The sequence below is a fragment of the Mustela lutreola genome, chromosome 9 (assembly GCF_030435805.1).
Source record: "Mustela lutreola isolate mMusLut2 chromosome 9, mMusLut2.pri, whole genome shotgun sequence".
NCBI classification, from domain to species: Eukaryota; Metazoa; Chordata; class Mammalia; order Carnivora; family Mustelidae; genus Mustela; species Mustela lutreola.
This window is the reverse complement of record NC_081298.1, coordinates 1,648,332-1,674,128: the sequence shown is the minus strand read 5'-3', so window position 1 is coordinate 1,674,128 and position 25,797 is coordinate 1,648,332. Positions and strand designations below refer to the sequence as shown.

At 61.1% G+C, this 25,797-nt stretch overlaps 1 protein-coding gene across 3 annotated transcripts in view; it reads right to left on the bottom strand.

Moving 5' to 3' along the window:
- TAF4 (TATA-box binding protein associated factor 4) overlaps positions 1-25,797 on the bottom strand; it is a 65,255-nt gene that overhangs the window by 22,936 nt on the left and 16,522 nt on the right. For all 3 annotated transcript variants that reach the window (XM_059188632.1, XM_059188634.1, XM_059188633.1), the window contains 4 exons: positions 5,009-5,175; positions 3,720-3,839; positions 1,207-1,329; positions 359-481 (listed from right to left, as the gene is read on the bottom strand). In XM_059188632.1, the coding sequence (XP_059044615.1) occupies positions 359-481; positions 1,207-1,329; positions 3,720-3,839; positions 5,009-5,175 (533 nt within the window). The remainder of the gene's footprint in view (positions 1-358; positions 482-1,206; positions 1,330-3,719; positions 3,840-5,008; positions 5,176-25,797) is intronic.

Here is a 25,797-nt window from a genome sequence, read left to right as displayed (position 1 = left end):
TTAGACACTAGAGCAGAGACATGAGAGAAAGCCTGTAAAACACCCTCTATCAGGTGCATTTAAAAATGCTCCTGAGGCCGACCAGACACCTTCCAGTGGCCATCAATGGGGCCTGCTCTCTGCGAGTGGATGCCCCGGGCAGCAGGCCAGGCTGGCGATCGCCGAGGTTGCATGGGGTCGGGGTGCGGGGCACAGGCCCCCACAGCAGCCTGCCTGTGAGGTCCCCAGACAGCCAGCCCAGGCTGAGCGCCCGGCAGGGCCACGCACACCTGCGGCGGGACATCCCCTGCTCGGTGCCCGCCCCGCCCCGTGTGTCCCCCAGACACGCTCAGGCTGGGGCTTGGGGCTGCGCTCTTACCAACAGGCTCTGAACGAGCTCCTTCACGTTAGCGGCGGTCTCCGTGGACTGTTTGCCAGACGAAGCCAGCTTTATTAGCGTAGACAGGAAATTTTTACATTTCTTCACATTTTCCATGGTTTCCTGGATCCAAGTTAAAAAGACCCGAGTGAAGGAGCGGTGAGGCGGGTCTCCAGCGCGGCCCCGGCAAATGGAAATGCGCGTCCGCGTCCACAAAGCATGGACTTCTTCCCCAGAAAGTGCAGGACTCTCGCGAGGCTGCCGGTGAGGTCGGCTCGCCAGCTGAGGGCACGGTGACGTCCGCGCCCACTCGGCCGGCAGCTCGACCCTCGGAATGCTAAGTGGGAGAACCCCCGCGGCCGGGACCGAGAGGGACCCGCAAGAAGTTCCGCACAACGCCGCGGCGCCGTACAGAAAAGCTCCTCTCTAAGCACACACTATAAGGAATGAAATTAAACTCAGCTACTGAAGAGAACGGAAAGTGCTGGGCAGCAAAATGAGAGAAGGGAGGCCCATAAAGTCCAACCCCGGGGGCCAGAGGACGCTCGAGACACTGTGTGACTAAAGGGAACGCGGCACTGCTCCACAGACGGCAGCCTCCGTACAGTCCACGGGCCCTGTCCTCAAAGGCCACTGCTAGGGCTCCTCTCACGGTGGACTTCTGCACAGCCTGAAAGCCTAGCAAGGGGACAGGGCCTGCCCGCTGCCCCTCTGAGGCCGCTGCCCTCACACCTCGCCTTGAGGAGGCCAAGGTCCCCAGGCCCAGGAGGAAGGGAGGCTGTGGGCAGGCGGACGAGGGCAGCAGGAGCCCGAGGCGCCTCTCTCCCACCCCCGAAGGGGGCACTCACCGTGGCAGCTGTGGAGGTGGTAGTGGCCCCTGGGACCGTTCGCTGAGGTGTCCCCGTCTGCTGAACAGCCGTCGCCGTCCCGAGGGACGTTGTCTGGGCCGCGCCACCCAGAACCAGCTGAGGCTACAAGAGTCCAAGATGCGAGGTGAGCACAGGCGCTGCGGACACGGGCCTCACGTGCCCAGAAGGAAACCAGACCCCACAGCAGGCAGAGCCCCAGACAGGAGCCCCAGGGCCCCAGACCCGCACGCTGAGGAAAGGGAGACGGTGCGCCTGGCCGGGGAAGCGAGCCGGGAAGCCCAGCATGGCCCAGCAGGGCCCAGCCTGGTGTACGAGCCGCCCTCATAAATCAGCTTTTCCCCCAGAAACGAAAAGCCAAACAGAGAAACTACAGCTGAAAATGTGTCACCTGACTCGTGCAAAGGCCAAGCACAGGGAAGGCTGGGGACGCGAGGTGGTCACCAGCATCACCTCAGGGCAGGTGGCGGGGGGCAGGCAGCACCTCCACCACCTGACCGGCCACTGTGCTCTGCATCAGCGGGTCTCGTCGAGAAACATCAGGGAAAGGGGCTTTCAGAGTGGACGTGTGCTGGAGGGGAGCAGGTGTGAGCAGGGGCAGCACGTGACTGAACACACTCACGGAAGCCAAGGCCGGCTGGACACCGACATCGCCGGCGACACGAACTGCAGCCCTGGGGAGCCCCGAGGTTTCCTTCCACGTGAGACACCGCGAGAGTATTCACTGGTTTGTCTCACTAGACACATCTGACTCATAAACATAGCCTTGCACGTCCCTCCAACTTTGTCAGCACCACCTTCTCGCGGCTTCTGCTCGGGGACTCAGCGTCCCCGAGCACAGCTGTGTGCAGCCTGTCCGCTCCGCCACAGTGCCCGCCAGCTCGGCCAGCCCCAGCACAGTCCGCCCAGCCCCAAGGGATCCCGGCTGCAGACTCTGGTCTCCAGCGACGAGTGTGAGCAGGAGGAGGTGGCAAGCTCACTCCTCACGGCCCGTGTCCTCTGTCACACACAGCACCGCTGCAGCCAGAACCGCCGCACGCTACAGAGGAAGAAAGCATGGCGGGCCACACCAAGCAGCTGGCTCCGGGCAGCCAGGGGGACAGGGGTTGCTTCTTGATGCCCACAAAGAGCCCAGCCACCTCCATCCTGTCGGGGTTTCCCTCTACCTCAAGATAAACCCCTCACTCTCTCTTCCAACGGCCTGGCACATCCGCGTTCCCCTGTAGGGTGCAGAGATGGGGCCTGCCTACTTCGATCAGTCACTTTCCACTCACTGTGATGCCAAACACACCGCGAGCTTCAGGACCTTGTCAGAAAAGTGGCCTCACGCTGTAACTGCAACTCAAGACGTGCCCAACAGACAGAGCCCGGCATGCGGACAGCGAACCAAAGAAGCGTCCAGAGCGCTCCAGCCACACGCAAGGCCACCACGTAGCTCTGGGGGCTCCTCCCGCTGCCTCGGACAGCAACGTCACCCACACGGACACCGAACGGCACAAGACAAGAAGCCGCCGGAGGGACAGGAGCCCCGGACCACAGCCACCTCCCGGACACCCCGCACCCCGGGGCTCCCATCTCGGACCGCTCTCGGGAAGCGGGAACAGAGCCTACCCCGAGCACCACGCTGGGGACGCACAGCAACAAGCGACGGCCGCGCAGTCCCGGCGCCCGGCGCCTGGCAGACACCCGGCACCGAGTGGTAAAGCTGAAAACCCCGCACGTGTGGCGGACACGCACGAACACCTTCAGAGCAGAACCGCTCAGAACCATGCGCCTTCGAGCAGCTCCGACCTCGCCACCCAGAGCAGCTGCTATGATGCGCGGCCGGCCTCGCCGGTGCACGGTCGCCCTTCTTGGCTTTCCAGATCAGAGGCTGAGCCGTCGGCATTAGCCAAACCACCCGCCAAGAGGGCTCGGGGCCTCCTCGGGAGCACCTGCGCCCCCGCAGCTGAAGACACCATTTTAAGAACAAACACGCACACCAACCCCAGCAGGCCGACACAGAGCGTCTCTGGAACCGGGCTTCGTCCCTGGCAGAGGGCATGGGCTGGGGGGGGCCGGGGGCAGGGCAGCCAGGTGGCCAGCACACAGGCCACGGCCAGTTCTGGAAGCCCCTGACTCCTCAAGTGACACACCTGAGCAACGGGAACCCCGTTCCCCAATGGGACCCCATCCTCGCCCCCGCACAGACAGGGCGACGAGAGCCGGGCCCGCACCGTCCGCACCACGGGTTCCTCGGCCTCACAGGTGCCTCAACCAAGCGTCAACAAGCGACACGTCTCATCACACCTCTGGCAGAGCGGGAAGCTTTTCAACTCGCTGCCACTAGGAAAATCCACGTGGCTCCAAAGAAAAGGAACCCTGACCTGTCCTTTGTCAGCACTGGGAGGAAACACGCTGTCTTCAGGACGCCGGCCTCCCGAAGCTCGGCTCAGCACCCGGCACGTGCCCCGCGAGGCCCCGCCAGCACCCCCACCGCGCCCGCGGCCCCTCACCTGCACTCCGGGCGAGCGCTGCAGCGCCGTGGTGGGCGGAACCGTCGTCTGCGCCTGAGACACTGGCTTGATTATGGTCGTCGGGGTCACCTGCCGCGCAATAATGGAGGTCCCAGGTGCCTGAGAAACAAGTGAGCGTCGTCTGACAGGAGAAACGAGGGACAGCGACTTCTGCGGCCTGCGCGGCGGGCTCCCCGCCCTGGCACAGACCCGCACACCGCGGCACATCAGGCCTCAAGCTACGGTCGCCAGCAGGGCCACCCCAACTCGCAGCGCTTCTTAGCAGAGGAAAAGCATGTGACCGACCACGTGCGTACTGTGACACGTGTGCGGTGACAGAGCTATCGCTGGGCCTCCTCAGCCAAGTCTACCAGCCACGGGCTGTCAAGAAAGCGAGGATCCGGAACCGTCCCTGGGCGCGCCTCCTGCACGCCTGTTCGCAAGCACTAAGGAACCAAGAAGCACGTGTCCCCTGCGTGGGCGGGGGGCAGAGCGCTGCAGACGAGGGGGAAAGGTGCGACCGGGCGACCCACTGACACCTCAAGTCAAGGGGAAGGCGGCACGAGGCCCGAGCGGGTGGCACGGGCGGTCGGACTAGAGCGTGCACCTGGCTTCCCACGACCCCACGGGCCTGGGGCGCACTGCTCTCAGCTGTCCCCGGTATTCAGCGATGGAGCACCACATGGCTCTCTCAGCCCACCCAAGGCCTCTGTCTGCACCGTGGGCCTTCACCACCATGGGGACACAGCCAGTATCACAGGGATGTCGAGCCCCCGCCGGTGTCCACCTCAGGTACTCACTGGCCCACTAGTCAGAACAACAGACTCACAGCCCCAGCAAAAAGGGTCTGGGAGACAGAGACATGGGCAGCGTGCCAGCACGCACTCAGACGGAAGCCGGGGTGTGGACAAGACGTGTCAGCACTGGGGGACCGTGCCCCCACCTAGGTCTCCGGGTAGAGATCCCTGAGCTAACCCCAAAGGCCTAACACATGTGGAGGGGAGGCGTACAATCTCCTGATGCCCCCACGTGCCTCCGCAACAGGAAAAGCTGACGTACGCGGGGTTCACTTTGCAGAAGGGGAGACTGAGGCACAGGAGGTAGAGTCACAGCAGAGGACAGGACAGGACGGAGTCCAGGCCACCAAGCCACGGTTTCGCGGAGCACGGATGCAGCACCAGCTCCCTGAGCCTCCCAATAGAGGGCGGCATGTGGCCGCCCCTCTCTGCCCTCACAGGACGCCTGCAGACTCCCCAGGGGCCGCCACCACCCGGCACGCATGCACTCACCTGGACGGTGGAGATCTGGACGGGAGGGGCACTTGTGGGGGTCGCGGGGCGGGCTGCCATGCTGGTCTGGGGCTGGGTCTGCACGTGGGCCTGGGCCTGCATCTGGGCCAAGGCCTGCTGGGGGATCATTAACAACTGCCCGTTCTCGCTCCGCACGAGGACCATACCTGGGGACAAAGGAGACGTGGCGTCAGGAAACAAGCCGCCTGCACACGGCCGGTGAAGGGGCCGACCCTGTCACTGGGCAGCCTGACAGCTCGGAGAAGCAAGCAGAAGCCATAAGCCAGACAGAGTCTCTGAACTTCGAAGCCCACTTGCCAGTGAAGACGGCCTCCGAGACGGGAGAGCACGCGAGGTTTCTCCACGGGACTCCAGCAGCAGGTGAGTCTTCCTTCCAGCAGTCAGCCCGGCAGCAAAGCCTCTGCAGGCCACACCACCTGCCCCATGGCCAACGGCACCGGCCTGCAGCAAGGGCCACGCACCCTCCGAGGCGGAAGCCAGCGGCAGGGCCCCACGGCCAGGCACCATCCACACCAGGACGGCCACGCACTCATGCCACGACTCCCGGCTGCGGCCAGGATCCTAGGGCAGCAGGAGTCGTGGAAGCAACTGGTCCGTCGGCCCCTCCTCCATCACTTCTCCTGCCCAGCGGGCTGGGCTGGGCCCTGAGAGGCACAGTCCGCCCACGGCCGAGGGTCCTACGAACCCTGAAGCCAGCAGTCCTCCTTGGAACAGGACTTCCTCCCGGGTGCGGGGGTGGCACCGCAGCGGAAGCTAACCTGGACGCCCCACACGCGAACACAGAGACGGCGGGCAGGCTCACTTCCCGGGGCTGCAGCTACGTCACTGGCAACAAGTCCCGCCAGTCAGATCTGGCATTCATCTCCGCTTCGAGAACCAGCGAACAATTACGTTGTCGATTCCATGAGAAATAGTCTGCTTTTGTGTCAAACTCTTCCGTTTCCCAAGACAGAGTACGTAAGGAGCAGCACACTCCTGCTCACGCAAGGCCTGCAGAAGCCCAGGGCAGTGATGCCCCAGCGGGAAAGGACACGTCTCCGCCACGGACAGGACTGAGGCGGCTCTCCCCAAGAAGGAAGGGCTGCCCGAGAGCCTCCCGAGAGCCTCCCACCACGCAGCGTCAGGACTTTCCCTCCTGTACCGAACCGGAGCCCGAGCCACCCCAGGGAGGCCACGAGGAGCCCCTGAACCTCTGGGCCCTGGCTCCTTCAACAGCCAGAGGGACATGGAAACTTGACAGCCTCCTCCTGGGCTCCCATCTAAGACCCTCGATCCAGAGGAACCACATTTAGGCCACAAAAGCCTCCCTCTAAAACGCCCTTCTACGGTAAACCACGCTGAAATCTAATAACAAAACAAAACAGAAACCGGCGGCCGCGAGCAACCCACTGTGAAGGCTCCCGGCCCAGGAGCCCGCGAGCACACCACGGAGCCGGAGAGCGCGGCCCGGCCACGTCCTCCCGAGCCAGCCTCCCAGGACCGCCGTCCCTCGTCACCAGTCGCTCTTCCGGCCGGAGACCCCGCTCCTCCCCCGCACGGACTCCTCCGGAAGCTAGTGGCTGAGGCCGCAGGGAAGGGAAGGGACGTCGCCCCCGCGTCAGGCGGGTCAGCACCACGGCCATGCGCGTGCCCCCGGGTCAGCCGCCGCTCTGCTCCAAGCGCCACCTCCACGAAGCTTCACACAAGATTTGAGTAAGAAACAGTCACACGACAGCCACGGGACCAGAGCGGTGGAGCACAGGGGGCGCGCCAGGCGCCAGAGCAGTGCGAGACAGCCACCGCTGTGCAGCGTGCCCGTGGTGACAAGCCAAGTCAGAGACGGAAGCGACCCGGGGACCCTCCGCAGATGACGTCACCTCAGGCTGGCACTCAAAGTACATCCGAGTGGGGACGTAAGCAGACAAGGGAGAGTGACAGCCGCAACTGCAGAGAAGGGGAGGCAACTGCTCCGAAGTGACCGGCCACACAGCCACAGCGAGGCCCCGAGCGACCGTGACCCCGAGGACAGCCACGCGGCTCCAGAGGCCTAGGGGAGGCCACGTGCACGTGGGGACGGGCGCTGTGCTGGCCACACGCTGCCTCCCAGGCCCCCGGCTATGCTGCGCCACCCTCACCGGCCAGACGGAGAGCGCGATGGCCCAACAATCACAGCGCCGACGGCCGCGTCAAACTTCATCCAACGCCACACTTGAACGACACAATCTCAGTCCCGGATCTTGTAAACTCCCGCTGTGATCACTCATGTCAAACAGACAAGCTGCTGGGCGGCATCTATTCTTGAAAAGACCAAGAAACATAACTCTGTCTCCAAGTCAGCCCCGGGAGGCCACCCCCTGCCCACCCCTCTGCTAGCGCAAGACGGGTTCAGGGAGGGGCTCCCGTGGGTGTGGCCCACTGTCCCCTTACAGATGGGGCCCCCGAGGCCAGCGTGGAGCCAAGAGGGACCACCTGACACACCACAGTGCCTCCTTCGCAAACACGACGGAACCACGCTCGGCACACACACGCCCTCGATGCCCAGAGCAGGACCGCCCACCACGCACTTCCCCGCCGGGGCGCAGACACAGAAAACACTCCTTTCCTTTCTGAAGACCCTTCAGAGACTGTCCGGCCAAGGTGGCCAACCCCAGGAGGCAGGAGGCAGTTCACAGACAAGTCAGGAGCCACGGGCGGGCCTCCGCTCAGGACACGCAGCCCGTCTGCACGAGCCGCCATCCCGATCAAACAGACAGAAAAGAACTCGGGTGCTCTCTTTTCATAACGGTAATGCCCTGCTGGGAACAGCACGTCTGTGCAGCAAACCTGAGAAACTCAGAGACGCACCCAGACAGCAGAGATCTGAAATCCCGCGCCCTCCAGCCACCGTGCACGCGGAAGACCTGTGCCCGGCCGGGGGACGAGAACGCAGGCCGTGGCCACTCGTGCCGTACGTCGTGCCCACGTCACTGAACTCGCTTCAAAAAGAGAGTTTCCAGGAGCTCCACGATACTTCATCCAAGACAAATGTATAATGTCTTTATTGCTTACGCTATGGGGCTATTTTCTGGGTTTCGCTACTGTGAAAGCTCAGATTTTAAAATCACCAAGCACCGCGTCGGCGCCCACCAGCAGCTCCAAGGGCCACGCGGTCTGGCAGAGCCCGGGTCTCCCACGCTCAGCCGCACGAGACCCTGGCACCAGGTGTGGGGGAGGCCGGGACACCCCACGCGGGCTGTCCCCACCACCTCTCCCGCCACGCAGCGTGGAGCAGACGGCCAGCTCTTCAGAACGGACCCCATCCTTCCCTCAAGCACCACAGTTTAAGATAAACTCAAGGTTTTTACCAAATGTTACAGTTTCCGTGATCCCTTTCATACCAACAGTTTTTACTGTATTTTTAACCAAAATGTAGGTCAGCCAGAGCTACACTACAAATTAAACGGGCATTTCGGACTCGCCTGGGAACCTCCACCTGGAAGACATCACTTCAGGGGAGCGCCTCCGCACAAGCTCCGGGAGCTGCAGGCCGGCAGCTGCGGGCACCACCCCCCCCACCCCCCCCACCCCCGCCTGGCTGGCCAGGGCTGGCCACGCCCTTCACATGCAGGCCTGGGAGGCCACCTCCCTCGGGGGGGGGGGACGGCTGGGGCTGTGATGACAGGAGCAGGGAATGGTCGCCCGGCTGAGAGGGACCAGACCACCTTCACTGCCACGAGGGTCTCCAGTGCCCCGTTATCTGCCAGACAAGGACGAGAGTCCACGAAGACTGAAAAGGCAAAACCCTCCCCAACTACCCACGTGCGAAATGAAACTGTCCCCCAAGCCAGAACCAGGACAGGAGCCGAGGAAAGGGGCAAAGCTCAGTCCGAAACACAGCGGCGGGCTTCACTTCCGAGAGCCGCACACACCACAGTCCAGAACCACGAGGAAGAGCCTGGGGAGGCTGCAGAGGGCCAGGGACCTTCTGGCCCCAGGCTGTGGCCACAGAAGCAGGAGGAATGTCCCCGAGGCCCAGGATCCCAGGGTAACGGCCCTGGGCCCTGCTGCCACACCGCAGCCAATGCGGACACTGGTAAAGCTGACGTAAATCACGGCCCGAGAAGTTCCTCTTGCTCCCGTGGCTCCCTGCCTCTGAAACGCGCGAGGGAACCGTGACTCCAGGAAGTGGGGGAGCGGGGCTCGGGCACGCAAGTGGACGGGGCTCTTGTGTCCTGGCCCAACACCCCACCTCCCCGGTCCAGTGTGGAGGGGACAGCACACACCAGCTGCGCCCAACTGCGCTGCTGCTGGGGGATGCTGGGGCGCTGGTTGCAAAGGATCCACATGTGAGCCACGACCAGGACCTTGGTCCCAGGGCTTCAGTCCTTCACAAGCAGCTGCCCAGGGCCGCAGACTCGCCACACTTGCCCAAACCGCACCAAGCTGACCATCATTGCTGGGAAACTGCCCCTGGGCTCCTGCAGTGCCGACAGTGCGATGCTGGATGCAGTGCATGCTGCGGAGTGACCTCGGGGCATCTGTGTGCACGGGGCATCGTTCTTTCAAAGCCTGCTTACTTAGTGTCGTAAAGCAGCATGTTTTCATCTTTGCGTGCACGGGAGCAAGTCAAGGCTCACAGCAGGAGCGGCACGGGAGGGAACGTGGTTGCTCGAGGGTGAGGAGCACTGACATTACTGCGTTTCTGATCGCCAGCGGAAGATGAAGCCTCTGACCCACTTCATGTTCTAGCACGTGCGGCGTCTGCACACACAGACGTCATTGTCACAAACCTTAGGGCACCCCGAGCACACTGAAAACCACAAACGCGGCTGGGAAAAGAAACGCGGCAGGGGACCAGAGCAAAGAGCTTTGCCAGGCCTCGCTCCCGGGCTGGGAAGCCAGCGGTTAAGAAGCCAGGTCTCCCCAGCTCACAAGCAGGCAGCGCAACCCACCAGTACCCCAGCCGCCCTCCATGGGGAAGCGGACAGGCTGATTCTAAAACTCGCAGACAAAGCCACGGTCCCACAGTCACCAAACCACCACAAGAAAGAGCGAAGTTGAGGCCAACACGGCCAGTTTCTACGACGTGCTAAAAAGCCGCAGAGAAGGAGACGGGTCAGCGCAGGCACCACGCTGGAACAGACCAACGGAGCCGAACGGAGTCCAGAAACAGGCTCGCACAAACTCGGACAACCGATGCTCTCTGGCAAAGGTACAAAGGAATTCAACGGGCAAAGGACAGTCCTTCAGCAAACAGGGAACAAGGGAACCTCCAGAGGCACAAAGCACGGACTTGGACCCCTGCCTCACGCCGTCTACCGAGAGTGACTCACAATGGATCCCAGGCCTAATGTAATAAGCTCTAGAACTCTAAATTTCTGGAAGAAAACAGGGGAAAAGTCTTTGTGGACCGTGGATTAAGCAGAGGGAGTCTAGACACAACCCCAAAAACAGAACCCATGGACACAAACCGATAAGGCAGACGTCAAAAGATGAAACACTTCCGCCCTCGAGAAACACCAAGGGAATGAGAGACCACGGGGCGGAAGGAAGTCCTCGTGAGGCGCACGTCCAAGCAAAGGCATCCACAACACGGAATCCTCCAAAAAATGGGCAGCAGACACGAAGAGACATTTCACCAAAGGCAACAGACAGCAAACCTGCGCGTGAATCAGCCCACCCGGTGGGTCCCCCGACACACCTGCCACCTCAGGGGTGGCTGACTCCTCAGTCACAGTGTGACTCAACACACCTGCCACACGGGCGAAGGCAGGACACATCCACCCCACGTGCCCGATGTGCCCGATGCTGCTGGTGTGCATGCGTCCCGCAGCCCCCCGCGACGTCCCGCACACCCCGCGCCACAGCGCCACGCCCGCAAGGTGCTCCCCCTCACGACGTCTGACCCACAGTCATCCGCAGCAGCTCTATGTGTGAGAGCCAAACACGGGGAACCCAAAACTGCAGGTGAGAGGCGGCAACTCCGGCTTACCCGTAGCACAGGGCACAGGCCACAAGGGCGTCGACGCGCGAGGACACGCAGCGGCGCTCTCTGCCTCCCTTGTCGGTGCAGGGACGATTCGGAGCCCTCCTGCCCAGCGGCTTTCGGTGGCTTCCCACGGCTCCTGGGTAAGGCTGCCCTCCCACGGCGGCCTCCCTCTGCAGCCTCACCTCGGAGACGCCGGCTGCAGAGCCCCTGCCCACCACAGGGCCTCGTTCTGGAACGTTCTCGTTTGCCCACTGCCTCTGGAGCCAGCTCGAGGCCCACGTCCCAGGACCACCCACACCTCCTCAGGTGAGCCCGTCTCCCAGGCTCCACCCCAGTGTCTGTGGCTCCCAGAGGCTGTGTCCCCTCCGTGTAAGCTCCCTGGGGGCAGGACCGACCCACACAGGCCGTCTTGCAGGGCCTGCTCCAGGAGGCAGGAGGAGAGAGGGGCTCCCAGCCGCCGCACTCCGCAGACCAGCTGCAAACAAGCCCACCAGCGTGACAGCCACCGGCCAAGAAAAATAAGATCGGGGGGGCTGGCGTTCTCTGTGGTTGACGCGCACATAGAGAACCGGTTCTCTGTGCTGTCGATGCTTTCAAACGCTAAAGGTTACGGGAACTATCTGAAACGTTTGATGTAAACAAGACACCAGACCTGGGGTGCGCACAGCGTGACAGAGTTGCCAACGACGAGGTCGTGCACCTGAAACGCACAGAAGCCCGTGCGCCCACCCCACGCCCATGATGGCAGAGACACAGATGGCACAGCCCCAGGGCAGGCAGGCCACGGCTGAGGCTCGGTCAGGACCCCGGCGCACGTCACGGTCCCCTCTCCCAGGCGTCCTGCCGAAGCTCAGGACGGCAACGGCTGGCACTCTCCAGATGCTGCGTTTACGAGCCTCACCCAGATGTGCACACGTGCGGGCACGCAGCCCGGCAGAGCCGCCTGCCAGGGGACGGGCTGGCGAAGGAGACCGCGGATGGGGGACGGGGTGGGGTCTTCCCTCAGCAAACGTGTCCACACAGGCTGAACTTTGGTAATGAACAAAATTTTGTCCAAAAAGTTGACTAAGTTACCTATGGCCACAACTGTCTCACAGACTTTAGAAAAGCGGCCAAGGGGCGCCTGGCTGGCTCCGTCCCTCGAGCACGCGTCTCCTGATAGAGGGTCACGCGGTCAACCTACCTTGCGTGTAGAGGTTACTTAAAGATAAATCTCAAAAACAATTCTTAATAAAAAACGGCCCAAAAAGGCACCAATTCCAAAAACACCAGTTTTGTTTTGATTCCTAAAAACACCACAACGGACCAAACAGCAAGGATACTCGGCCTGACGGAGTGGGCAAAAATGGGCAGATTACACGGTAACTCTCCTCGCCCATACCCACGACGGCACGGGGTGGGTGCCGGGCGTACAACGCTGGGCAAGGGTCTCTTCCGACAGCACCAATACTGTGACGCATGTCCCCTGACCCAGAGACTGCAGGCGTGGGTCTCTGCGCAGCATGACACTCGCTGGCGGGGGACAGGTGCAGCGGACCGGCCACGTTCCCACCGGGACACTACACACCATCTAGAGGAATGCGCTCCCACTGGGCCCTGGCAGGGATGCGTGTCCCTGATGCACAACATGAAAAGACAGCTGCGGAACATCACACAGGACCCACTTCTGGGACAGTCCCGTGGGCGTGTCTAGCTACCTACAGTCAGAGAGAAAACCACAGCCAACATGTGCCCCAGGGGTGTCTGTCTCAGGAGACGCACGGCACTCAACTGCGCAGTTCTCCGCATCAGCATTAGAATCACTGTCACTTAAAACCACAGTAAGAAAAACAGTGCCTTCAAGCGCTGGGTGACCGGCTGCCAGGAGGGTTGGGGTCCCCACAACCCCTCTGGGGCCACCTCTACCTCCCTCCGCCCCAAGGTCCACCACGTGGGGCTTGCAATGTCACCCCATGGCTCACGCACTATCCTAACCCTCGGGCCCCATCACAGACCCTCGGAGCCAAGGCGTTCTCTCCCGCAGACATCCCCCCACCTTGAGTCCTGGACACTCCATGCCACCTCACGTGTCTGTCCTGGGACGGCCCAGACCTCGCACCTCCCACTTACGAAACACCGAAGACTCAGAGGGTCTGAGTGGCCCCACCTGCGGCTCCAGCATCATCACAGGGGTCACTGCTCTTCTGGAAGGTGCAGGGAAACACTGACCCCAGAAAAGACACGGCCGGCCCCCTGACAACAGGGCAGGAGGGTCAACGCAGCCTCCCTAACCGAGTGCCAGGCTCTCCCCCAGCAGCTTCGGCGCCCCCAGCCTCACCCAGGGGTACACGCGCATCTGCCCAGCACCCGTCACCTAACGCCCTGGTCCCTGGCCCCCAGAGCGCGGCGAATGCAGGGGTGAGTGCCCGCGGGCCCAGCCAATCTGCGGGCACCGCTTTCCCAGCTTCCCACTTATTCAAAACCCTGAAATCCGGGGGCCTCGGGGACTTGCCTGCATTCCCGCTCCGGAGCCCCAGGGAGACCTCCCCAGCCTCCCCAAACGCCTAGGATCAAAATTGAGCACATTTAATGCTTCTCTTCAGTCTGAAACCCCACAGGCCCCGCACGGACTGAGCGCCTTTCTCCGCACACGCCAGCGCACTCTCCCTCACCCGCAGGTCCCCCTGCAGCCCGGGGGGGTGGAGGCTCTGCTCCCAGTCTAGGCCCTCCCAGCGGAGCCACAGCAGCAGAACAGCCTCTCACCGCGGTCCATTCTGCCTTTCCGCCACTTCCCTGCCCCTTCCTCTTGACTCTCTCTTCTCCTAGCAGGGGGACTTCTGTGATTTACCCGGGGTCCTTTCTAGTGCGAAACGTGTGAATGAACTAAGAATGACGGAGTAAATGCTTCCAGCAGAGCCTGAGAAATGCAGTCACAAAGCAGGAGAGCAGGGCACCCGGTGGCTCAGCGGGTTAAAGCCTGTGCCTTCACTCAGGTCATGATCCCAGGGTCCTGGGATCGAGCCCCACATCGAGCTCTCTGCTCAGTGGGGAGCCTGCTTCCCCTTCCTCTCTCTGCCAGCTTGTGATCTCTGTCTGTCAAAAAAATAAATAAGATCTTTAACAAACAAACAAAGCAGGACAGCAGAGTGACCAGGAGCAGGTGCCTTAACAACCCTCCTCTCTCGCTTCCATCCAGGGTCCCTCAGCAGCTCCGCAAATAGGACAGGGCTCTGCACGAATTCCAGGGCGCGGAACGCACAGGATGGCTTGGAAGAACATTTTGGATCCTCGTCAAGACCAGTAAACAAAGAGAAACGAACCCTCCCTTTCAGGGTTTCCACAACACACTCTATTCAGCAACATCTGCTTCCTCGGACGATCCGTCCTCAAGTCCACAGGCCCATCCACACCGAGACAGGCACCTGCGCCCTCTCACATGCTCCGTCGGCTAGTGAGCCGGCAGGGGCCGGAGAGGCCGGGAGAAGAGGGGCTAATCCGGATCTGTCAAAGGTGCAGTGAGACAAGCGGCTCTCCCAGACAGAGCTGTCCGCGCCAAGGAACGAGGCTCCAGGGGCCAGGCTGGAGGCCCACCCAGGGCCCGGTCTGCAGCAGTAAACTCCTCAGAGACCGCAGGTTCAAGGGAGCGGAGGTCAGGAGGCAGACGGTATGCACCTTACACGACTGCCAGCAAAACTCTGGCTCTCGAGAATTGAGCCCCCGGAGAGGAGGAAGCAAACCAAGGGCTCCGAGCAGCCTAAGGACGCCCGCTCACTCCCTCAGCCAGCAGATGCCCACTGAGGACCTCCGACGGGCCGGGCTGCCGCAGGCACCAATAAAAACCAGAAACGCGGCCGCGGGACTCATTCCTGGAGGCCCCCCTTCACAATGTGGGAGGCAGGCGGTAGCCACGAACCCGCCGTATCTGACCCACGCTACAGTCAGTCGATGCTACAGAGGAGAGCTGCTCGGCACTGGAAGAGACGCAGCCTGGAGAACCTTCTGGACCCGGTCTGCGGGGCCTAAGCAGGAGGAAGCAGCGCCACTGCAACAGGGGAGGCGTGAGGCCGCCAGGCGGGGCAGGGAGGAGGCGCCTTGTCCCAGCGACACGGGCCAGGACGCAGCGCGCGTCCGTGGGGAAGGGCGCGGACAGGGACCCAGACGGCTGACAGCGACATGCAGGAGAGCAAGGCCCCAAGGCCCTAGGCAGGAGGGGCGAGGGACCAAGAGGCTGGCTTCGAGAGCCGTCGGGAAGGAGAAGCCGGGGGCTCCTAGCTGCCGGCTTCGGCGCTCTCCGCGAAGAGCGGGTACAGCCGGAAAAGCCAGAGGACAAGGAAGGAGCGCACAGGGGGGCGGAAGAAGGTGCTGACAAGTGACACTCTTCAGCTTTAAGGAACATGAGGGCAAATCCCACAGACGGCAGAGAAAGCCTCTGACGAACTTGACATCCGCTCACGACTACAGGATAAACATCCCCGCCAGGAAAAGCAAACAACCGCAGAAAATCAGCATGGGAAGGAGCTCCCTTAACTTGAGGAAGGGAATCTACAAACCGGCACCTCCGACAGGTAAGTCTTCGGAATCACAGCCCTTGAAATCAGAATAATCCGCAGACGCCGTCATCCCCCTTCCAAGACCCCAGCAAGCCCACTGCCCAGAGGACAGGCCAGGGAGTTGGGAGCGGAAGAATGTGAATGAAAGAAAACTGTCATTCCTTGTACAGAACAGGACTCTCCGTGTGTAACACCTAAAAACCCCCCACACACATTTCCAATGAAAGTTTGATTAGACTGCTAGACTTTGATCAACATCCAAAATTCGACTACAACTCCGCATACCATCAACAAAAACTAGAAAATGTAACTCTGCGGCTTTTTTAGGCAGGCTGCGCGCCCGGCGTGTTGGCGTAGAGCCCAGCATGGGGCCTGATGTCACGACCCTGAGGTCAAGCCCTGAGACGAGTCCAAGAGTCGGACACTAACCAGATAAGCCGCCCAGGCGCCCCAAAAACACATTTCTTAAGAACTACTATTCCCAGCCTCCTGGAAGGACTCCAACAAAACACGTGCAAGGCCTGGATGGAAAAAATACACACACTTGCTTGAAAGATGTCGTGAAAGACCTAAACAGAGTGAGACGCCACACTCCTGCACACACACACACCACGCCACCGACGTCACCCCCCAACTGGCCGCGCATCAGGTACAGTCCCAGTCAGAGCAGCTGCAGGACGCCCATGGGCCTCCGACCACGACCCACAGACGCAGACGCAAGACGAAAGCGCGGATGAGCAGAGAAGCTTCTCAGGGAGGCGCCAGCGGCCCTGCCCCTGAGAGAGCACAAAGGCACGACACGTCCTGGCGGCACAGACGGGGGACACACAGATGAACCGACAGCGCCGTGGACAGCCCCGAACAGGACGCGCACAGGTAAGACTTGCCGCACGGCCGCGGGGACACGGGCCAGCGAGTCAGGAAGGCCAGCTGGAAGGCCGGTTGGAAGCGAGCAGGCCGGGGGGTGCAGGATGAGCCACGCCAAGCTCAGCCCGATGCCCAGCCCCCGGGGACAGAAGACACCAGAGCCGGAGCACAGGCTGGACGGCAGAGGAAAACACAGGGCGATATCCCTGTGACCTGGGAGTTAGGAAGAGCATACTAACGGCGCCTGGGGGGCTCGGTCAGTTCAGCGTCTGCCTTTGGCACAGGTCAGGATCCCAGAGTCCTGGGATGGAGCCCATGTTTGACTCCCCGCTTGGCATAGAATCTGCTTCTCCCACTGCCTCTGCCTCTCCCCTGGCTCACGCTCGCTCGCTCTCTCTCTCAAATAAATAAATCAATACAATCTTTAAAAAAAAGGTGGAGGCAGGGGCGCCTGGGTGGCTCAGTGGGTTAAGCTGCTGCCTTCGGCTAAGGTCATGATCTCAGGGTCCTGGGATCGAGCCCCGCATCGGGCTCTCTGCTCGGCGGGGAGCCTGCTTCCCCCTCTCTCTCCGCCTGTCTCTCTGCCTACTTGTGATCTCTCGCTGTCAAATAAATAAATAAGATCTTAAAAAAAAAAAAAAAGGGTGGAGGCATATTAAACATTAAAAGGAAAAGCATATTAAGCATAACCCAAAAAGGCACGTCCCATAAAGAGAAGACAGATCAAGGCAGCCACATGAGAACCGAGAACCCCACACCCCACACGACGGAGAGAGAGAGAAAAGGCCGGCCGCCATCGAGGGGTGCCCCGGCCACACACACGGCCTCGAAGGAATCACAACCGAGGGACTGGCCTGGCTGCAGGAGCCCGTTCCCAGCGCGGCCGGAGCGCGGCCCGACCCACACTCCCCAGCGAGGGGGCGAAGCGAGGCCCCGCTGGACGGCTCAGCCGCCTCCGGCCACACGGAGGCCGGACACACCGGAGCAGCGCCGTGCAAGCGCCCCATCTACACAACTCCAGAGGCAAAAGCCCAGGGCCAAGCCGACAGGGCAGATGCGTGGCTGCCAGGGGTCACCACCAAGGGGTGGGGGGGGGGGTCTGCACCTTGAGTGCAGTGACAGTCACACAACATACTCGTTAAAATTCATGAAACCGCTCCACAGGGTCAACGGTGTGGAACGCAGACCACACCCAAGAAAGGGGACCGTGAAGGTCAAGCCGTGGGGCTCACTGCACACCCACCCGCGGCCAGACTGCCGGAGGCTGACCCTGCGCCCAGCACGGAACGTCCACGCCCACCACCACTCAGGAGAAGCGCGGCGGCTTCTGAGGAGCCTGAACACAGGCTTGCCCCGGCCTCAGCAATTCCACGGCCACGGGTCAGCCGGGAGCGAGCGTGCACACGTGTACCCACACACAGCCTGGCCCGCAGACACTCAAGGACACGGCTCTCAGTACCACCGCAGCTGGGAAAGCCCGCTGTCTGAGCCCGGTGAGCCGACGGGCACGCGCGTGCGGCCACGGGGCTGACCTCGGCCCGTGCCAGGAAGCCAGACCCCATCACAACGCGCAGCTCCGTCTCTGCGAACAATCAGAGAGGCAGCCCCGACTATAGAGACACAAAGCCGAAGTCTGCCGGGCCCAGGCATTCCATCAACGACGGGGCACGAGAGGCCCCCGGGGCTGAGGGGCATGGCGGCATCTGGGCCGTGACGTCAGACAGCCAGGTGTGCAAGCTTCCCAAGACAATCGCACGCTCGGAACAGGTGCGTTCTGTGGTCTGTTTCATGCCCCCCCCCCCAGCCCCACGGAAAGTTCTTCCGCTGCTGCTCAGACCCTGTGGGCTCGGCTGGCACGTCGCCAGGAGGCTGAGTCACCCCATGCAGGCGGCACAGCCGATGGCGGGGAGCCAGGCCGGGATCCCTCTCACCTCCGCAGGGAAGGACCGCCAGCTGCCCACACACACCCTCCCCGCAGCCCGGTGCTCCCCGGCTCGGCCGGCTGGGGCCAAGGACGGGCGTCTGCTGCGCCCCGGGGAGATCCAACGTCTGGACGGCTGCCTTCCAGCGGTATTCCGGAGCCAGAGCTAGCACAGGCGGGACGGAGGCACTGGGAGGACAGGCTTCTTCTCTGAGGTGACGACATGTAAAACTTAGTTTTTCAATTAAAACAAAATGCCACCGGAAGATGATCTCCAGGCGACGTCGTCAAGGACAAAAGTCAAGGTGCGCACCGAGGACACGCACCTCTGCCGCGATGGAAGACGACAAGCCGGCTGTGCAGGTGTGAACGCGCTGAATTCTACAAGAAGAAACACACAACGAATGGCCCGGAAACCAACGAAAATAGACATTCTGAACCTTCCCTGGGGATCGGCAAGAGAGAGGGGACAGGTGAAAGGCGTGTGAAGACCCCGTCCTCATGTCACAAGCAGTCTTCTCGCACAGAGCACGAGCGCCAAACACACGGAACCAAACTCTCCAACTGGGAACAAAACGCACGGAACAAAGAGCTCCGTCAGCGGGGCTGGGACACACGAACCACCGCAGAACACCTTAACCCTGGGTTTTACTGTTTAACCTTGAGCCTGATCTATGGTAGGACAGTCAAGTGGATGAACAGGGTTAGGTTATCAGACCCAAGATTTCCGTGCAAGGGAGCAGACACAAACATCATTTCCAAGAACTTAGGGGAACCTGCTGTTCTTAGCGACCTGAACGGCAAACACCACAGCAGTTCTCTCAAGACCCCAGAAGCGGTGCCCCGGCCAAGCAGTGTGCCAAGACCACCCAGGTCACTGCCAGCAGGGAGAGGGCAGGGCCGTCCCCCAACACCTGTCCCCAACGCAGAAAGCAGCCACCTCCATTCGCCCCTGCGCGGCTGAACCATCCGTCGATGCACGGAAGGGAATCCCAGGGGCCACGCCCAGCCATGTGGGCAGGAGAGACAGCGGAGTGGCCCAGCCACCATGGAAGCCCACCGGGAGAGCCACCCACGAGCTCCCACTGCCACCGGGCATGCTCATACCCACCAACGGGCCTGCTGCCTCTTCCACCCCTGGGACCACTTGCCCCGCCGGCTACTCCCAGAACGCAGACTCAGCGTACCGTATGGAAAGTTCTGCCAGCACTCCAGGGGCTCACCGTCCTGTCCCTCCTTGCAGTGGCCTCCTGACCACCCATCTAAAGAGCACCCTTCTGCCCACACCCTAGCCTGCCTCACCTGGGGAGCAGAGCAGAGCCTCGAGCACATGCCCAGCGCCCGCACCACATGTCATATTCCCGGCACACAGCCGGCCGCCTAAGTACGCATCTATTAAAAACCACATGGTTTGCTTAGAGATTTTTTATCTATTTGACAGAGACACAACGAGAGAGAGAGCACAAGCAGGGGGAGCACCAGAGGGAGAGGGAGAAGCAGGCTTCCCGCTAAGCAGGCTCAATCCCAGGACCCCGGGATCAAGACACGACCCAAAGGCAGACGCTTAACAACTGAGCCACCCAGACACCCAAAACTATGTAGTTTTTAACTAACCGCATTTGAGGACCCGGGAAATTTTAGAAAGGAAGCAACATATCAGAGACAGTTACATGACCACTTGGTGACAAGACTACGGGTTACTCTTCATGTCTTTCCTGGACTCTGGCCCTTGTCAAATCTCCTACGAGGAGTGTGCATCACAGCTGTGCCCCTCACCCATGGTATCAGTGACAGGGCCCCACGGACACAGGGGCAGAAGGTCGGGGCTCCCTCCCACTCGTCCCCCGCCCGCGTGGCTCACGTCATTTCATCCCATCGCCACAGGAGGGTGAGCCCAGGACCAGAAGGCGCTTCCAGAGCCAGAGGCCACATTCACACAACTCTGGTCACCGCACGTGGTGACGGCTGTCCTGCGGCGTCCGTGGCTCCTGACACTCCCTCGCTGCGCCCCGTTCATCACTGACACCTGGCGGCGGGTGTGTGCGTGCAGAGGGGAGCGCACGGTGCCTGCTGGTGTGGCTCTGCCCTTGTCTTCTGGGGTCCACGGGGTCTGTGATGGATCCCCCACAGAGAAGGGGGGCTGCTGGATTGACTTGAAGGAAAGCAGCGATCTAAAAACCAGACGTTGCTTGCTGGTAGCTCCAGACTATGGTCACTCTGAAGCAGACAGACGTGCAGGGAAACCTCAGACACAGCCGTGGGCTGGAGCACACGGCCAGCCCCGATGGACACTCCACATCCTGCCCCAAAGACGAGACAGATGCCTCCATCTGAACGGAGCCAACATGGCCCAGACTCAGGTGGCCCTTCTCCACGCAACCCAGCAACCTCTCCAGGACGCACACGGACACTTGTCTGTGCTCAATCTCGTCATAAGAAAAGTGAAGATCCAGGACCAGCCATCGGTGAGGCCGTTTACAAGATGCTCCTGAATGCCAGTCCCAGCACCTGGCCCCCCGCAGCCTGTTCCCAGCATCTGGCCCCCCCGCACTCCAGTCCCAGCATCTGGCCCCCCCCCGCACCCCGTTCTCAGCATCTGGCCCCCCCGCACCCCGTTCTCAGTAGACACTGACACGTCACACACACAAACGAGCACCCCCACGGCAACTCACAACCCCCCCTTCTCCTGAAACACTGCACGGCACCCAGGCGGACAGAGAAAGAGGCACCATGTCCTTTCCTCTGAAACCTGGTTTACGAGAAATCCAGTCTGCCCACTCTAAGCGCACAACCTGAGAGTCTGAGCAAAAGGCACAGTTGTGCAGTCACTACCGCAACCAAGGCTTGAATAAATCCCACCAGTTTACAAAGTCCCCCCTCCCCACGCCACACGGCAACACCAGAGCAGGCGACTGCCGTGGTTACCCCTCAGCTTCTCCTGGAGTCTCACAGAAATGGAGTCGTGCACCCGGCGGTGCCCTGAGCCTGGCTCCTTGCACCTGGTAGAGGGTTTCTAGATCCCTCCGCACAGCCACAGGTGTCAGTCCTCTGGCCCTTTGTATCACTGAGTACGGAGTACCGAGTCCTGAGCACTGAGTATGGATGGGTCACAAGCTGTGCAGCTGATGGACGTGCCAATGATTTCCAATTTGGGCTCTTTGTCAGTAAGGCTGCTGCAAATGCCCCCAACAAGTCTCACGGGACGGACGGGCTCTCAGAGCCGGCTGCTGGCCATGGCAAGTAAACGGCCACGCTCTTTCCTCCTCCCCCGCCCCGGTGGCCAGCGAGCTCCATGACCCCACACCCACCAACAGGACGTGCAGCCCGCCCTCCCAGTTCTGGCCACGTTAGTGGGTGTGGAAGTGATGGGGTCTCCCCCTGGGGCTGCAGTGTGTGCTTCTCCGACAGCCAACACTGTCAGCCTCCCTTCGCGTGTTTGGGGGCCACGTTTATCCCTTCTTTTCTGTCTCCTCCAACCTCCTGCCCGTTGTTAACAGACAGAGCTGCCTGTCTTCTGCCCACTGAGTGGGAAGAGTTCTCCCTGTGCCCTGCACACAGGTTCTCGGTCAGATACGGGGCTCCGCTCCACAGCCTGCCTTCTCATTTAACGTCTGTCAACCGGCAGAAGTTTTCTTTTAATTCTGAAGTCCAGTGCGCCGACCCTTCCCATTGCGGCCCAGGCTATCTGTGCCTGTGTCAGGGAAATCCACGGTCACAACGATCGGCCCCTGTGACTTCAGCGCAGGTGAGACACACCGCCGCTTCTGGGGACTCGCGGCCAGTGTCCGCAGCCCCACAGGGCACGATCCCAGAGCCCGCGCTCTGCTTCTGCAGACGCCCTCCCTCTCCGCAGCGGCACACCACGGCGTGAGCGAGCAGGCCCACGTTCCCGCCTGAGAGTCCACGAGACCACACGGCAAAGACCCAGCGCGCTTGCCTTACACCCCCACCTCGAAACGGGAGCCTCGCGCAGAAGAGGGAAACTCCAAGTGTGCGTCCAAGAAAAGTAAAGACTGAAGAAAGCAGCGCGGGGCGACGTCTTTGCTGGACTCCATCTGGAAACCACACGCAGAGGCGCAGAAGCGCCAAGGGTCATTCTGACAAAACGGACTCATAGCGTGGGGAGCAAAATCTTACAAAAGGGACACCTGCCCAGGCCACTTCACCCCTCAGCCCTTCCCCTGTACGGTAAAGGGAGCACTCGTGCTGCCCAACCCAAAGTGCTTCACTCTGCTTTAGAGCAAGTCGGGCCCCCCATGAGGAAAGGGAGCCGCGGTTCCCGGGTCCCACAGTAAGACCCGCCGGACTACACGCAGAGGCTATCAAGGTTTGGTCATACGGAAGGTGGCACAGTCACCGGAGCCGCAGGCCTCCTGCAGCAACACCCGCACCTAGAACTCCTCACTGGGACCCTCGAACACAGGGGCTGCCTGATTAACACGTATCACCCGTGATCCTGCTCCCGGGGGACCCCCATATCTAGGGCTGCTCTTTTTCTCCGCCTACCTCTACCTTCTACCAACACTCACCCCCACCCCACCCCAGCCACCCCAACTGTGTTTGGCCAACATGCCCACTCTGTCCCACACGGAGATGCCTCCTCACTGGCGGGGTCACTTTCCAACACAAGTACCACAAGTTGCCCCTGAAAGTCCCTACAGCCTTGCAGGTCTTGGGCTGAGCCATTCCCTCCTGCAGGATGCGGGAACACCTGCTGGGTACTGGAGGGCATTGGTGCCTGTTCACCTGAACCCCAGACCAAAGAGGCGGCTTGCTTTGGGGAAAGCTGTTGTACCAGAAATCCTTCTCTGAAAACACTGAACTTGTGCTCAGGGCAGAGGACAGTGGCCGTCTACGGCTGCACTAACTAAGCTCTCCCAGGGCACTGCTAACTGCCCAGGTGACGGCTCCGAGAGCTGACACTCGAGGGCTGGGGGACCTGCACCACTAGCCAGCAGCGGAACCCGGCTCTCACGGGAGCCCCGCTGGCGGCCGTCACCACCGGAGCCCCCCACTGACCTTGGCTCAGGAGGACAGTAACATGCAGAACCACCTGTGGAGTCAAAGCAGACTTTCCCTCCCTCACAGGGCTCGTCCCCTCCAGCACCCCCCGCCCACAGCTCTCTGGCCCTCGCAGAAGCCCCTCCCCCGACTCCCCCGCACAGGCTCACCTTGCCGACTCCAGCAACAGCAATGCTGACCCCCACCTGCCTCAACCGGCCTCCAGACACAGCAGTGCTAACACATGTCCCCACTGGGCCACCATCATGACTGGCTTCCAGGCCAGGGAGGGGCAAGTGGACCAGGGTCTCCAGTGGGCAGGGAGGCCCTGGGCAAAGCGCCTCACAAGCTGAGCCTCACCTCCTGCTTGCAATAAGGCGGTGGGGAGCGCAGGAGATGCGCCCTGCCTAGCTTCGCTGTCCCGCCCCCGCAGGCGGAAAACTCACGGGCACTCTTCTGGGTCCATCCTACGCTCCACCTCCTCCTGTGACCGGTCCCCTGGCCCGTCACCGGCCCTCACACAGGCAATGCCTCTTACCGCCCCCATCCTCCCGACTAGACCCATGTTCCTGAGAACACAGAGAGATCTGGATGTGGCAGGACCTTCCTACGGCTCTCCCTCCACTGACGGCTCTTCCAAAATACCCCAGTTCGTGATAAAAACTCTCCGTAAACCAAGAAAATAAGAGGAACTCCCTCAGCCTGATAAAGATGATCCACAAAGAACCGACAGCTCACATCCTACTAACTGGTGAGAAACTCAAAGCTCTTCCTCTAAGATGGGAAGCACAGCAAGGAGGTCTCCTCCACACAGCACCGCGAGTCCTCGCCCGCCCAACACACAGGAGGAAATAAAGGGTACGGATCGGAGAGGAAAAAGCAAAACACTGCTTTGTTCACAGATCACAGGATCACTGAGGTACAAAGGAAAAAAAAAAGACAGAAGAAGCTCCTGCATCTAAACCGCGGCGACAGCGAGGCTGCAGCACACACAAGGTCCTTCACAAACCCCCATCACATCCTGACACTAACAACGAGCGGAGTCTGAAACGAAAATACAGTCACTTACCCCAGCACCCAAAAACCTAACAAAATACATATAAGATCTAGGGAAAGCCAAAAAACTTCTGATAAATCACAGAAGAACTAAATGAACGGAGACACATCCGATGTTCATGGATAGGAAGACGCGGAACTGGCAGGGCGGCCGTTCTTCCCAACTCCGTCCTCCGACGCCAACCCTGTCAGCTCCCAGCACGCTACCTCATGGATACTGACAAGGAGATTCTAAAGTTCACACGGAGGGGCACCCGGGTGGCTCCGTCAGTGAAGCATCTGCCTTCGGCTCAGGTCATGATCCTGGGGTCCTGGGATCGAGCCCTGCATGGGGCTCCCTGCTCACTGGGGAGTCTGCTTCTCCCTCTGCCTTTGCCCCCCACACCCGCTCATGTTCATTCTCTCTCTCTCTCTCTCTCTCTCAAATAAATAAAATCTTTTTAAAATAAATAATACAGTTCGCACGGAGAGGAGGCAAGAGACCCAGAGAACCCGGTCAGTGCAGGAGAACAGAGTTGGAGGGTGACCACCGACATGGAGACTCTCCGTAAAGCCGCAGCCGTCACGTGTGTGTCCCGCAGAAGAGACCAGCAGAGCATGGGTGGGACAGCGCCCGGAACAGACCCCACAGAGGCCATCAACTCATGTTTGACAAAGCAGCAAAGGCAACACAACAGAGCGGAGACCAGCTCTTCCGCAATCAGTGCTGAGCCACGTGCGGACGTCCACCCGCAGAGAAACGAATCTAGACATGAACTCACACCCTTCAGGAAAATTCACTCAACGTGGTCCCAGACATCAATGTAAAGTGCAAACTATCAACTCATTCCTAAGTGATAACCCACGAGGAAATCCAAGTGACCTTGGGGATGGCCATGACCTTTCAGACACAGATCCAAGTCAGGATCCGTGAAGGAGAAAGCTGGCGAGCTGGGCCGCGTGAGAATTAGAAACGGCTGGTCTCTGAGACGCCGCCCCGAGAGCCGCAGACTGGGAGAAAACGTTTGCCAGAGAAGCGTCTGATGAAGGACCGTCACCCAAAATGCAGAAAGGACTCTTAGCACCTCTCAACAAACACCCAGACAGCCCAGCTAGAAACTGGGCGGGAGACCGGACGGGCCCCTCCCCGCAGAGGACGGGCAGAGGCCGTCGAGCACCCAAACACAGGCTCCCCGTCCGGGTCGTCCGGGTCATCCGGGACACGCCCGCGCCAACAACAGCGAGACGCCCGCACCCACCACGCCGACGGCACCGCACGCCGGCCAGGACGCGGGGCAGCGGGCGCTCTGGCACGTGGCTGCCGGGAATGCCATGTGGCCCGGCGCCTCGGAAGGCCGCTTGGTGTTTTGCTGCGAAACTAACCACACTCTCACCGTCAGTACAGCCAGCCTGTTTCTTGTTATTTACCCAAAGGAGCTGAAAACTTCCATCCACACAAAAAGCTGCA